Raw genomic sequence first — 12,891 nt, forward strand, 5'->3', positions numbered from 1 at the left:
GGCTGGATTCAATGATCTTCCGTGGTCCCTTCCAGCCCTAATGTCTATGAAATCTATGAAAGTCTTCAGATCCCTAACCTAAATTATCAGTGTGACTTTATGTGTCATCTCCTTGAACATTTGCACATCTAAAAGCATCAGAAATATATATACCTGATATATACTGCCTGTCCAGAATTCCTAGGTGCTGCTACTGCCATCCTCCACTGCCTGCGCCCGCCCCTTGGGTTGGGACAGCAAGGCCTCGGACTGAGGAAGCCCTTTTTTGTGGGGGTTGGAGATCTGGAGATCTTGCATGGTGTAGGAGCACTAATACGGTGCACTGGGTGGCGGGGGGGACATGGCATGGCAGGGGGGACCCATAGGATGGGAGGTGCTGGCAAAATGCAATGAGGGACACCAGTGGCAGGGTAGAACCCATGGGCCGCTCCAGATTGTATGGTGCAGGGCTGTCCAATTAAGTTAACTAATGGCACGTGTGTAGCCTTTAGCGGTGTATCTTAACCCTCCAACATACCTCACATACAGAGTACTAATACTCAAGTCTGATCAAATAAAACTTCATTGAAATACTCAGTGTTCTCCTGATCGAGGACTCTTCTGCCTATTTCATGCTCAACCATTTGGCAATGAAGCTATTTATTGAAGCATCTGAACTTTTAAATGGCAAAGCTTTCTTCCAAACTTTAATACTAAAACTTTCCAATAAAAACAATATGCAGTCCAGAAGATGAAATAAGAGTAATATAAATGACAGCAGGCAGCAATTTGCAATGGCAAACTTGCATAACCATTCTTAATTGGGCTTGTTAGCTTGTAAAATCCTTTTATTCTCAAGTGCCTTAAAATGTATACTAGAGTTGCCAGCTCCCCATATAAAGTTTGACACTGCCCATTGCAAGATTTTCTGCTCAGTTGCTTATAATTGTGCCAAACCTTAACTGCTAAGGCTGAAATTTTCCAGGTCGTGTGTCTGCCAACATTGTTCAGCAGTGTCCAAGAGAGGTGGTTTGCCATGTAAGAAAAAAAAAAGCGTTAAAAAAAAAAAGGCTGTGCTTCAGTAGTACTCAATTTGTAGCTGAGAAGTGGCCTTCTTGTGAACTGAAATGTTTCTGTGAAAATGTCCATATTTAACTGAGCTATATGCTTATCAAAATTCAGTTAGCATATTTACAGATGTGCTAGCCCAGCAGCTAAAATACCTGAAGACTGTATGTATATTGAGTGTGGGTCATCCTCCCGAAGCACATTCAGAGGCTTAGACTACACCTACATTTCCGCAGGATAACTGAGCATTTTCCTGCCTGGGGTTAGAGTGGTTCAGCAGGACTCCTGTAATTGTGGATCTTGGTTGTGGGCAATGAAGCGGGAGGTAAGGAATCTCTTCCCCTTGTGCTCCCAGTTTGAGCCCAGGGATCATGGAAGATAAAGATTCCTCAGTCAAATACAGAGATGTAGGAATTATTAATTGTACTGTAATTATATAGATTTACGACATTGAAACGTATGGCCTGTGGGTCACAGACTACCTGGTGCAGGGCTGGAATTGGCACTGTGTGTCACTGCCAGATCAGTCCTGAGTGCTGGTTCTGGGGCTGGTTTGTATTGGGCCATACTGGAGCCAGTGCACAGGACCAGTCCAACAGGGAACTGTACACATCCTACATTGCCCCATCACATAAGCAGTGCATGTAGCTGGACCAGCTCTGTGCACCTGCAGCATGCTTAGCTATTCTAGAGCATGTGCTGTAGGCAGCACACAGGACTGACGCAAGCTACATGTTGTGCCCTACTGGGGGGGGGGGGGGCCATGCCCTAGTTCTGGCATTGTCCAGTTCAGACCAGTCCTAGAATCAGCACTCAGGGCTAGACCAGTAGAGTACAACATACAGTACACATCCCATGCCAGCCCTTTAGGCCACATCTAGTACCCACAGCAACAGTTCCAGTCCATGCACCACCTGGACTGCAAGCCCAAAAACAGGGCCAGCACATGCTGCACATGGCAGAGGCTAGTATGGAGAGTGTGCAGCCCTGTGCTGGTGGAACCCAATCCAGCCTGTCACACCCCTGTAGTAGGTGACTGGATATTATATTGGATATGAACATGAGTATCGCAGGAATCTGTGGTTTAAGAGGAGACAGACAGTAAAGATGCGAATGTTGTTAGGATAGAGTACGATAAACCATAAATAAAGTAATGTAGAAGAAAAGGGTGGGTCCAAGAATGGACATGAAACCCATGTGGTTTTGCATATTGGGATTGATAAAATTAGTGGTAGTTCCAAGCTAGATGAAATTAGTTGTTAGAACTCAAAAGGAGACTATGTAATAAGAAATCTAGGCTAAGATGGAGAAAAGAAGGATTATTTACTAGTAGGACCTGATCTGCTGAAGCCAGCCAGCTTGAGACATTCAGAATTTCCTGTTAGCCCAGTTGTAAGTATTCTGATCAAATGTTTCTAACTAACAGTGTAAGTACAATTATTAATCAGTGTTGTAATATTGCTATCTAATACACTCTATTTTTATAGTATTTTAGAACATTCACTTAATTGTACACCTATTGGCCTGACTGTCAGTAGCTCAGTCCAATTCCAACAAGATGGAATGAGTGTTGAATTGTCCCAATTTATCCATTCTTACATGAGTTTTGGGGATGCATCAGAAGGGAAAAGAAAACAAGGAAATCTGAATAGACTGCATCGGGCATGACCTGAAGAATGGATTACAGCAAGAAAACAGGCATCGAAGAAATATGAGCTTGAACAAGGTACAAGTGGCTGTTCCAGAAAATTACTGCCCTTCAAAGCTTAGAACAAAAGTTCTAGTTCCCAAGCATTTTTTGTCTATTTTTGTCAAATATCTGTGGCAGTTTCTTTCTGATGCAGAGAGAATAACCACCAACGATTGTACTCAAGTGGTAGAGGCAATTTAGTGTGGACAAAAGCTTGCTCTTACCAAGGCATCCCTTTTCTTTAGACGATAGGAGATTCTCAAGTTTATTATATCAGCATTTTGCCAAAAGGCAAACAAAATCTTGGTGAGGTGATAAAAACCTTAACGAAATTAATAATGGCTGGTTTTAACATTAATACCATATATTAATTAAAACTAGCTAAAGTAGGCATTAACCATAATATATTGAGCTTACAGAAGATACTGAAGTATTCTAAAGATTCCTCTTAGATTTGTTTGAACTTTTACTGAGCAGGAAGAAAAATGTTTGTAAATATCTACAGACAAGGACAAAGTTGGAGATGAGAAGACAATGATATAGAAAAAATAAACAGGGTAATTCAGAGAACAGACAAGTTGGGAAAATACTGTGGAATGGCCATAGCATGAAATAAGATATATGATCTGTATCACTGATTCCCAAACCATGGCTCAGACCTTCCAATGATATCCATTAAAATTTTTAAATTTAAACTAAGGCTGCTCTTGCAATGGTTCAGATTGGCCAGGACAGCAAAACTGCTTAAGTAGATTGTCTACACTGGGATGACAGATACAGTAAGAACATAAGATGCATCACACTGGGTCAGACTACAGGTCCATCTTGCCCAGTATCCCACATTTCATACTGGCAGAGTAGATACTAAAGGTAAGAGAACATGCAAGGTCTATCCAGCCTAATCCATCTACTTTCCTTAAACTGACGATCAGAAAACCTAGGAAGTTCTAAGTTGGACATAGTAGCCCTGCTTAATACCAAAAGCTGAACATATCCTGCATGAATCTGTCCAATTCTCTTTTGAATCCAGTAAAGTCATCAGCATTTAAAACTTATCTCCTATATGGAAGTTTCTCGTTGATCATCCTTGTTAGCACTAAAGCGCAATTCTGAGTTCCTTTAAGTTTTTGACTACATACTGAGAAGTGGTTGAATCAGGTGTTTTTGTTTTGTTGGGGTTTTTTTGCATAAGCTTCAACCATGTCTGATAAGACAAAATGCTAAATCAAATGGGATACTTCTAAGAGACCTTTAAATTTGTACTAAAAGAACCCTTGCATGCTGACATCTAGGGACTTCTGAAAGATAAACGATGAGACATTTTGCAAGTCTTCTCTCCCTGTGTACCAACAAGGTACAGGACCAAAATAGAATGAAGTCTGAATGTTAATTTAGAGGCTTTTGTTAACTGCATAGAAATCAGACTACAGTTTAGTGTTAGCCCTAGCATTCTCACTGTAATTAAAACCAGTTACTTACTGGAGGAAAAAGCACTACTCAATATTAATATTTTTATCCTAGCCTTTTACAGTCCAGGTTCAAATCCTAACATTCATAGATTATAAGGCCAGAAGGGACCTTGGAAGATCATTGGGTCCAGCCCCCTGCACCAAGCAGGAAAAATAACTGGGAGTCAGGTGATAATAGCAAGGTAGTTACAAAAACTGTTGTGCATTTGCTCAATTTTGTGTCTGAATTTTACGTTAGGTCTTACATTAGTCAAACCCTCAACTACTGTGATGTGAGAAGGGAAGAAGGAAAAGACTGAGATCTTAAGCCCAGCACCCTGCTTGCATAACAAGCAAATGAAAATAATTTTTCCTTCCCAGTCTCAGTTCTTGTATAGAAGCAGCAAATGGGGGAAAAAAAAACAAAACCACCCACCAGAAAACTCCAGGGCTTGTCTACAAAAGTGCATAATTTCACTATGGGATGTAATTTTAAACCAGTAAGTCAGTTCAAGACAGCTGGGGATACTTAACTTGAATTAAACTTCAGCCAATTCCAAACAAACAAGATGAAGGTATAACCGAATAAACTAGTCTTAAAATGTGAAAGACTATGAGCTCAAGGCTTTGTCTTTGTTTAAAAGCCAATCTAAAATTAAACTGATGTAATTTCTCTATGTAGTTTAGGCCTTACAAGAGTTAAGGCTATAAACCTATTGATTAATACATCTCCATTAGGTTTTCTAATGTCACTATTCAACAACGAAAAAGGTTTTGAGTGGTTAACATGATGGGTGAAAAAAAGCAAACAGTAACAAGCAACAAGAAAAGACGGTTTCTTAAAATGTGTGAAATGTCCTGGTATAAGGATTATGAGGGGAAGAGGAGGGCCAGGGGGGTAAATCAAAACACAAGTAACATTTGCATACTTGGTAGGAGTCCCCAGTACGAGTACAAATATAGTACATCTCCAATAGCCTTTGGACTTGTATCCTATATATGTATGTATGTATGTATGTATGTATGTATGTATGTAGCGCTTTCATGCTATGGCCATTCCACAGTATTTTCCCAACTTGTCTGTTCTCTGAATTACCCTGTTTATTTTTTCTATATCATTGTTTTCTCATCTCCAACTTTGTCCTTGTCTGTAGATATTTACAAATATTTTTCTTCCTGCTCGGTAAAAGTTTAAACAAATCTAAGAGGGATCTTTAGAATACTTCAGTATGTTCTGTAAGCTCAATATATTATGGTTAATGCCTACTTCAGCTAGTTTTAAGATTATATCTATATACATATAGATATATCGTGTATATAGGATGGACACACACACACACACACACACACACACACACACAGAGGGGGGAGGGGGAATGGCTTGCTCAAGACCACAAGAGGCATACATGCATTCCTCCTTACTTCAGTATGAACTAGTCCATCTTTCCCCCAAGAGCTTGTAAGAACTTAAAATCTGAACTCAGACTTTTGAGCAATGTGTCTGTTCAAAATGATCAGGATAAAGTCTACTTCTAACACACAAGGTACAGGGAGGGGCATTGAGGGGAGAACCCATTAACAAATTTGCAATCAAAAGGAAGAGAGAGCATCTCAAATCCAGATTCACTAAAACCTAAACTCTGGTTTCAACTCATGGCAAAAATTATCCATGCAACAGTTAATGCTGAAGTTACATGAGAAAAAAACATTTTTACAGAAATACAGCAGGACTTTTCACCTCCTTCTATTAATACTAGGCAAGACTAGCAAGCCAGACTCAGAGCTTCCTTTGAATTCCATAGTTAACGTAGCAATGTCTACAATAGTCAGCAAAGATAATCCCCTCCAACAAATGTAACCCCACTTTAATTTTACACAGTAGTCAGTGAACTATTCTATTTTCTATGCCATTACTATCTAGGTTAAGGGAAATCAAACTCCCTAGTTTAACATGAGCAGCTGCTCAGTTGCACTGCAGAAATCTGCCTTTCTAAATTAATAATTTGCTGTGTATAGACATTCCTTCAATAATCTAGAGTTTGATTTAAAAATATATTTATTTGAAATTTGAATGAGACAGTCCATATGTTCTCTCTATATTAATACTAAACTGGTAGTCAACTTTATTTTCCTAAAAGGAAAGAACTTAAGTCCTTTGAAGTCCGAATTTGGCAGAATCTGAAAGCCATCCCATCGTCCATTAGCAGAGATTCCACTTCAATATGATCTAGGTATTTCAAAAATTCAAGAACTGTCTACGAAGACTGTTTTATCCTGGGGGCTTGCACGGCAGCAGTCTGAGAAACATTATGCTTCTCAGCCTTCACTGCGTACCAGGACACATACAAGTCTTAGCAAGCAACTGGGATACCAAGGAGTGAAGCGTACATCTACAGCAAGTACAGCATCACCAGAGAAACTGATTCTGTTTGGGAAGGTTGTATCACAAGATACTCAGATGCAAGCCACCAATCATTTATATGTAACAAGAATATAAACTCATGCAAGGGCATTCCAAAGACAATGGATCCCACAGAAGGCAGCTGATATAAAACGAACAGTAAAAGTGTTTGTTTTAGTAATGAGATTGAAGAAAGCACTGCTTCCAGCAATGGCAAGTCACTCCTTTTTTGCATTTGACAGCAAATTTCACTTTTTCCTGGTAGAAGGCTCAGTATTGAGTTCATCTCCATCCTCGGTGCATTTTCCAGAAAAGAATTGTAATATTATGTAGAGTAGTTCCAGGACCAAGAAGAGATGTACATAGGGAAGAAAAGAGCCATCAAAACACCTTCAGATAAATCCTAGAAAGCAGAAAGAGAGAGCTTTTTTAGCTGTCTTTTAAGACAACATATAGCCTCCAAATGTATGTTCAACTGGACTACTGATTGCTAAAAAGGAAAATACTGTAGAGGGCCTAAGAATATCCGTTTATCACATCTTATTTACACAATGCCTAGGAGATCCCCAAATGCTCTGCTCGCAATACAAGTATTTGCACACTTGACAGGCTGCTAGCATTTCCCTATAAGCCTTTCACAGTTCCTCCTGCTTTGATGGTCATTTCTGCATGGTGAAGGGCTAAACACAAAGAAATCCCCACCCACTAATAAGGCCCCACAAGAATATTTTAAAGAAATCTGAGAGAGTAAAATGATGTTCCACCTGGGTTTTGTAAGAGGGAAGTGGCAACTCCTCACCCAGTTAGTTCAGGTGACGTATAAGTTCATTAATTCCTTCGCCTCGGCAACCTGTTGAGCCTATCTCCTTTAGGAAACCCACTCTGTTACGTGCGGCATGGCGAGCCACCGAAAGATAAAATGGCCACAGAAAGTTATTAACTTCTCGAAAATGCTGACCAGCTGAGTAGATTTCATGAATGAGATCTTCCAAGCATATAAGGCCAAACTTTCCTGCAGAACAAATATGTACCCATTAAGAAGGAGAAACATGTAAAATCTTTCTGTGCCTCACATGACCACCTCCGTATTCCCAAACACAGAAATCTTTTGCTACCTTCTAGTTACTGCCCCCCCGTCATGTTGCAAACCCACAGACTTTACAATCCCCCTCTTTGCTGAGTTCACTGCCTCTGTCTTCTTCCTCACCTAAGTGCTCCTCTATTACAGTGTTGTCTGTTAAAGGAACTTTCTTCTTGTTGATCTTTGCTTGACCTCGTTTCAGGATGAGTTCTCGTATAGATTTCAGATTAGGATACCTGTGCCAAAACATTTGTGGTTTAACACTAGCAAAGAGCAAAGTGGATCTTCCCTACCGCGCTACTATTCCAGAGGTTGAGGGGAACTGTGCAGTCCAGCATGCAAAAAAGGAATTATAACATGCATTATAATTATCTAAATGCCAAAGTTGAGGATTACATTGGAAGAGCCATGGTCCTATAACATAGCATCATGCTATAGTATGATTTTATTATATCGCTATACCAGAAAGAAAATTACATTAGAAAGACACTAAATATTAATATTTACAGAAGTTTATGACTGACTATTATGAAAGTCAGAGGAGTACTTACCCCCATGCCACATATGGCTCTACAATCCGCAGCATCTTCAGTGAGGATGAGCACAGCTTAACAAACGTACCACTGAAAATCTTCCTCAACCGTAGCATTTCTATGACTCTTCGTACTCTCAAACTCACTCCTTTAATCCTGTATTAGAAAAACCATAATCAGTGACAGTACTTTTCCCACACAGGAAGAGAGAGATACTGTTTCCTGCAGTCACCTCTCTCAGTTACCTCCAGCCTCAGCTTTTCTCCACAGTGCAAATGGAAAATCAAGAGATTTAGATGGCAAGTAGAGATAATAAGCACAAAAAATGCATAAAAAGAATTCCTTACTCTGCAATCCGTACAACAAAGGCCAGCTTGTGTCCCTGGGGCAGAACCATTTGCCCAGGCCTCTGTTCCATACGCCTGAGACGGACATCATCTCGGTGTTTGCGCCGTGAATCTCTAACAAATGTTTCAAGACGTTTGAATTGGATCTGTTTCCCCTTCTGATTCTAAGGGCAGAAAGAAAAAGATCACAATTCACAAACCCTGCTTGCAAATCCATAGCATCGGGGAAAAGACATTTGCAGCTAAAAGTCAAGAAACTCTAACCTCTCTCTCCTCACTGCCTTTTAGCAAAGAAGAGACAGAAAAAATTTAGAACCGAGGCCAAATTGGAAACAGACAATATTATTTAAATTCATGAAACCTATACCAACAAAAATTTCTGACCAGGGCGAGTGTTTTGCACTGAAAGTGCTAAAAGCAGCAGCATTTTTTGGCATAGATTATTTTGCCAAAATCTCCCTCAGCCTTTTGTCTCAAGTCTACCACAAAGATTCAGGTCAAGGCACTTATAGAGAATTTCAATATGAACAGGTTAAATCTGGTAACGTTTTGGGGAACTGAGAACCGGGTCTTATGAAGGTTTCCCGGGACACTGTTACCAGCTCATACCAAGTATACACATCAGAGAAATCCCACGCCTATAGAATCCTGTCAGCTATGGGCTGGGCCAAGTGTCTGTGTGGGCCCAGGCTCTTTTTTTCTGTTATTAGACGGCAAGAGAATATGCCTTATGAGGAGAGGCTGAGAGCCATGGGACTCTTCAGCCTGGAAAAGTTCAGGCTTAGGGGAAACCTGGTGGCTGCCAATAAGTACAAAAGGGGTGTGCATCAGGATTTAGGGGAACGTCTCTTCACCAGAGTGCCCTGAGGGATAACAAGGACCAACAGTCATAAACTCCTCCAAGACTATTTTAGGCTGGACATAAGGAAAAACTTCTTTACTGTCCGAGCCCTCAAGGCCTGGAATAGACTCCCTCCAGAGGTGGTGCAGGCACCTACTCTGGACTCATTCAAGAAAAGTTTGGATGTTTATCTTGCTGAGATCCTTTGACCTTAGTGGACTTCCTCCCCCTGGGGCAGAGGGCTGGACTTGATGATCTTCAAGGTCCCTTCCAGCTCTAATGTCTATGAAATCTATGAAATTCCTAACACTTCAGTTCCCTCAGATGTTTGTTACATGTACTCAAAACCCAAGACATGACTTATGTTTTCTAATCCCAATGCCTAAACTAAGGATATTAAAGATTCCTGGAAGGAGGAAAAATTGTGCAGCTCCACTCCTTGGTGCTGAATGGAAGTTGATTTTGCAGACAAATCTCAGATTTGGCAGTTTCTGCAAAATCACAAATGGAGTAGACCCCTAATCATTAAGCACTAGAACAGACTGCCTAAGGGAGTTCGTACACTCCCCATCATTGAGGACTTAAGAGCACGTCAGACAAATAGGTGATCCTGCCTTGGGACACCAAGATAAATTATATGCCCATGCTAGGTCCATCCCAGCCCCGTCTTCTGGGATGCCCATGCAAGATTTTTAAAAGTTCTTATGGCACATACATACTACAGCAACAGAGCTCTTAAAGTACTTAAGAACAGATATCTAGCCCTAATCCTGTTGACAGGCTGCAGCACTGTAACTCCCCCCCTGTGCACCACATAAGCCATGCAAAAAAAAAGCATCAAGCACCCCATCAAGCCTGCAAACAGCCTTTGCCATACAGCCTGTCAACTATATCTGCTCCTCTGGGCAGGACAATACAGTCCCATGCGTCAATACCTAAACTAGCTCTAACCCTGCTACTCACCCAAGTACTGGAAGCAGCCTAACCAGGCTTGTGCAACCCCTGCTGAATATTTGATTTCAGAGGCCTGTTCATGAAGTGATGCTCCCCCAGTAGAAGAGTTACAGAATCTGACTCTTAGCTGTTTATCCCCTGCTCCTCCCACACACATTACTGCATCACAGAAGACAGCAAGCCCCTTTTACACTGCAACATCCTTCAACAAGTCTCCACATCACCTGCCCAACAACCAGGGCACTGAGCAACTGGTTGCATGCCAAGTGCTTCCGAGTACGGTCCACCTTGGGAGCTTTCCCTCTGGCCAAGCACTGGGGACAGAGCAGCTGTCAGAGCCCACTCACACCAGGGGAGAGGGTGACAACGCCAGTGCTCCCATGGCATGCCTGCCCCTACCTTTGAATCACAGAAAAACTGGGTTACAAAGGACCTCAGGAGGTCATCAAGTCCAGCCCCCTGCTCAAAGCAGGACCTTCCCAGCTAGATCATCCCAGACAAGGCTTCATGTGGCTGGATCTTAACCTTCCTCTTGTCCAGCAGCGCCTGCTTGGCCTGTGTGGCCTTGATGGCCAGATACGCCTTCCTCTTCTTCAGCAAGTTCTCCGGCACCCGCGGGATCTTCGGCTTGGGTCTAAGGCCAAGGCAAAGAGAGAACAACCCGTCAGGCCACAGCTACCAGGCAGCTGCAGGCCCCAGAGCCCCGCAGTACCCACTCCATTCAGCCCAGCCCATGGCGGGGGGGTCCTTCTGGCCCCACGGGCGGCAGCAGCAACTCCACAACCCTCCCGGCGCCCGGTCGCGCCCCACAGACCTCGCCTGCCCCGCGGATGAAGGCGGATCCTCCTCCTCCCCCAGCTGTACTCACTCTGCCTCCGCCATGCTGCTCCCGCTACTGCGCATGCGGACTCCTTGCCCACCAAGGCTCCAGCAACAGAGCAGCTGCAGTGCTCATTGCGCATGCGTGCTGGGTAGCGGGTCGGTTTTCTAGCCGTCGTCTTTATGGTTTTGCTCGGTGGCGTAGTAGCAGTTCCGCTCGCTGCTTTTTTTTTTTTTTTTTTTTTTTGTTGAATGCTCAAGCTTTATTGGAAGCAAGCAGCTGCGGACACAACATAGCAGGCTCTGACTGTAGCACGTGTCGCAGCCAGAGCTTGGGCCAGGCGAAAGAGGGGGGTAGCGAAGGGCAGTGACTCGGGGCTATTGTTTGATGGCAACATCAGCTCCATTGGCCCGAGGTTGTTGTTTTCTCTCTTTTTGCATGTGCTGGGTTTTGGATGACTAGATTCTGGGGGGGGTTGCATCTTTTTCTGCAGCCCCTTGTGGATTAGACTCCATCCCTTTTGTCCCAGTCGTCTGAGGTAGGAGGGGCTGTCTCCTTGGGAAGCTTCCACCTAGGAGCTAGTTAAGTCTTTCGGGTGTCTGTTGCCTCCCTGGATGAAGGGAAGGTGCGCGTGTGGCTTGATCACGCCTTGGCCTCTTGTGAGCTAAGATCAGGGTTTGAAATTCAGGGGGGCTAAGCCACCCCCATAAGCGACAAGAGCACCCAACCGGCCCTACCTGAGTCGTTCTAAGCAGCTTAGGTGGTGGCAACTCCTTCCGGCTTCCTGGTGCTATGGCCGCAGACCCCGGCAAGCAGAGCTGTCCCTTGGGGCGTGCAGGGCCTCTGGCACATCAGTCTGTGTGGGGTCAGTAGGAGGGAGTGGTGAGTGGCCAGAGCCAGCAACACTTCGTGGCAGTGCTTGGCAGCAGCAGTGCATGATGGCCACAGCGGGGGGCCTGTAAGGCACTGATGGCAGTGCCCCCCTCAAAGCACTGGGCCCAGGGCAGTGGCCCTGATTCCACCCCCACCCCCAGGGACAGCCTTGCCCCCAGGCATTGGAGTATAATTTAAACCCTAGCTAAGATCCTCCCCTCTTCTGCTCAAGAGGAGTTTCACAGGTGGTCACAAGGAGGAATTTGGAATGTATTTTATATTTGATGACAAGCTCTCACCAGTTCGCAGGCAAAGAAAAGCACATTTTAGAGTGGGAGAGGCTTAAGGTGCCCAAGCAAAGGGCTGCTAATTAATTACATAATACAGGGAAAATCTGTACTTTCCAAAGCCTGAATTTTCTTGTCAGTTGAAATATATTGCAACTTTATAAGCAACTACTACTTTAAAAACTTACAAATCACTTTATAAAAGCTGTGTGTAACAAGATTTTTTTTCCTTTTTTTTCCATTAAAAAGTTTCAAGTAGAGTCAAGTCTTGGGAGTTTGTAGCTGAACTATAGAATGTCTAAATTACAGCAGCACCTGGTTTCCTGATCACCTGCCATGGACATGGGAGACAAAAAGTATATAATTGAAAATGACACAAATCCAAAAGAAACATTTAAGGTATCCACATTTTAGCAAGACACTCCAAATTTATACTGTGAACCAGCAGAACCAGGCCTCCAGTGAACCAATCCTGCAGTGACTGGTTAAGATGAGCGATGGAGAGTTTAATACCACCCTGACTCATGATATAGGAATTAAAAAAAACTGACTGCCACCAAGCACAAGCA

General features: G+C 43.0%; 1 protein-coding gene across 1 annotated transcript; it reads right to left on the reverse strand.

Moving 5' to 3' along the window:
* Positions 1–5,790: 5,790 nt before the first annotated feature.
* Positions 5,791–11,306, reverse strand: RPL7L1 (ribosomal protein L7 like 1). Its single transcript, XM_019534036.1, has 7 exons — positions 11,211–11,306; positions 10,868–10,976; positions 8,548–8,711; positions 8,219–8,356; positions 7,794–7,903; positions 7,386–7,598; positions 5,791–6,989 (listed from the first exon to the last, which is right to left on the reverse strand). Exons 1-6 carry the CDS (start codon positions 11,243–11,245, stop codon positions 7,390–7,392), a joined length of 765 nt encoding a protein of 254 aa, XP_019389581.1. The 5' UTR covers positions 11,246–11,306; the 3' UTR covers positions 5,791–6,989; positions 7,386–7,389.
* Positions 11,307–12,891: the final 1,585 nt, after the last annotated feature.

Source organism: Crocodylus porosus, unplaced genomic scaffold (genome assembly GCF_001723895.1).
Source record: "Crocodylus porosus isolate Cpor-Errol unplaced genomic scaffold, CroPor_comp1, whole genome shotgun sequence".
In the NCBI taxonomy this organism is placed as follows: Eukaryota; Metazoa; Chordata; order Crocodylia; family Crocodylidae; genus Crocodylus; species Crocodylus porosus.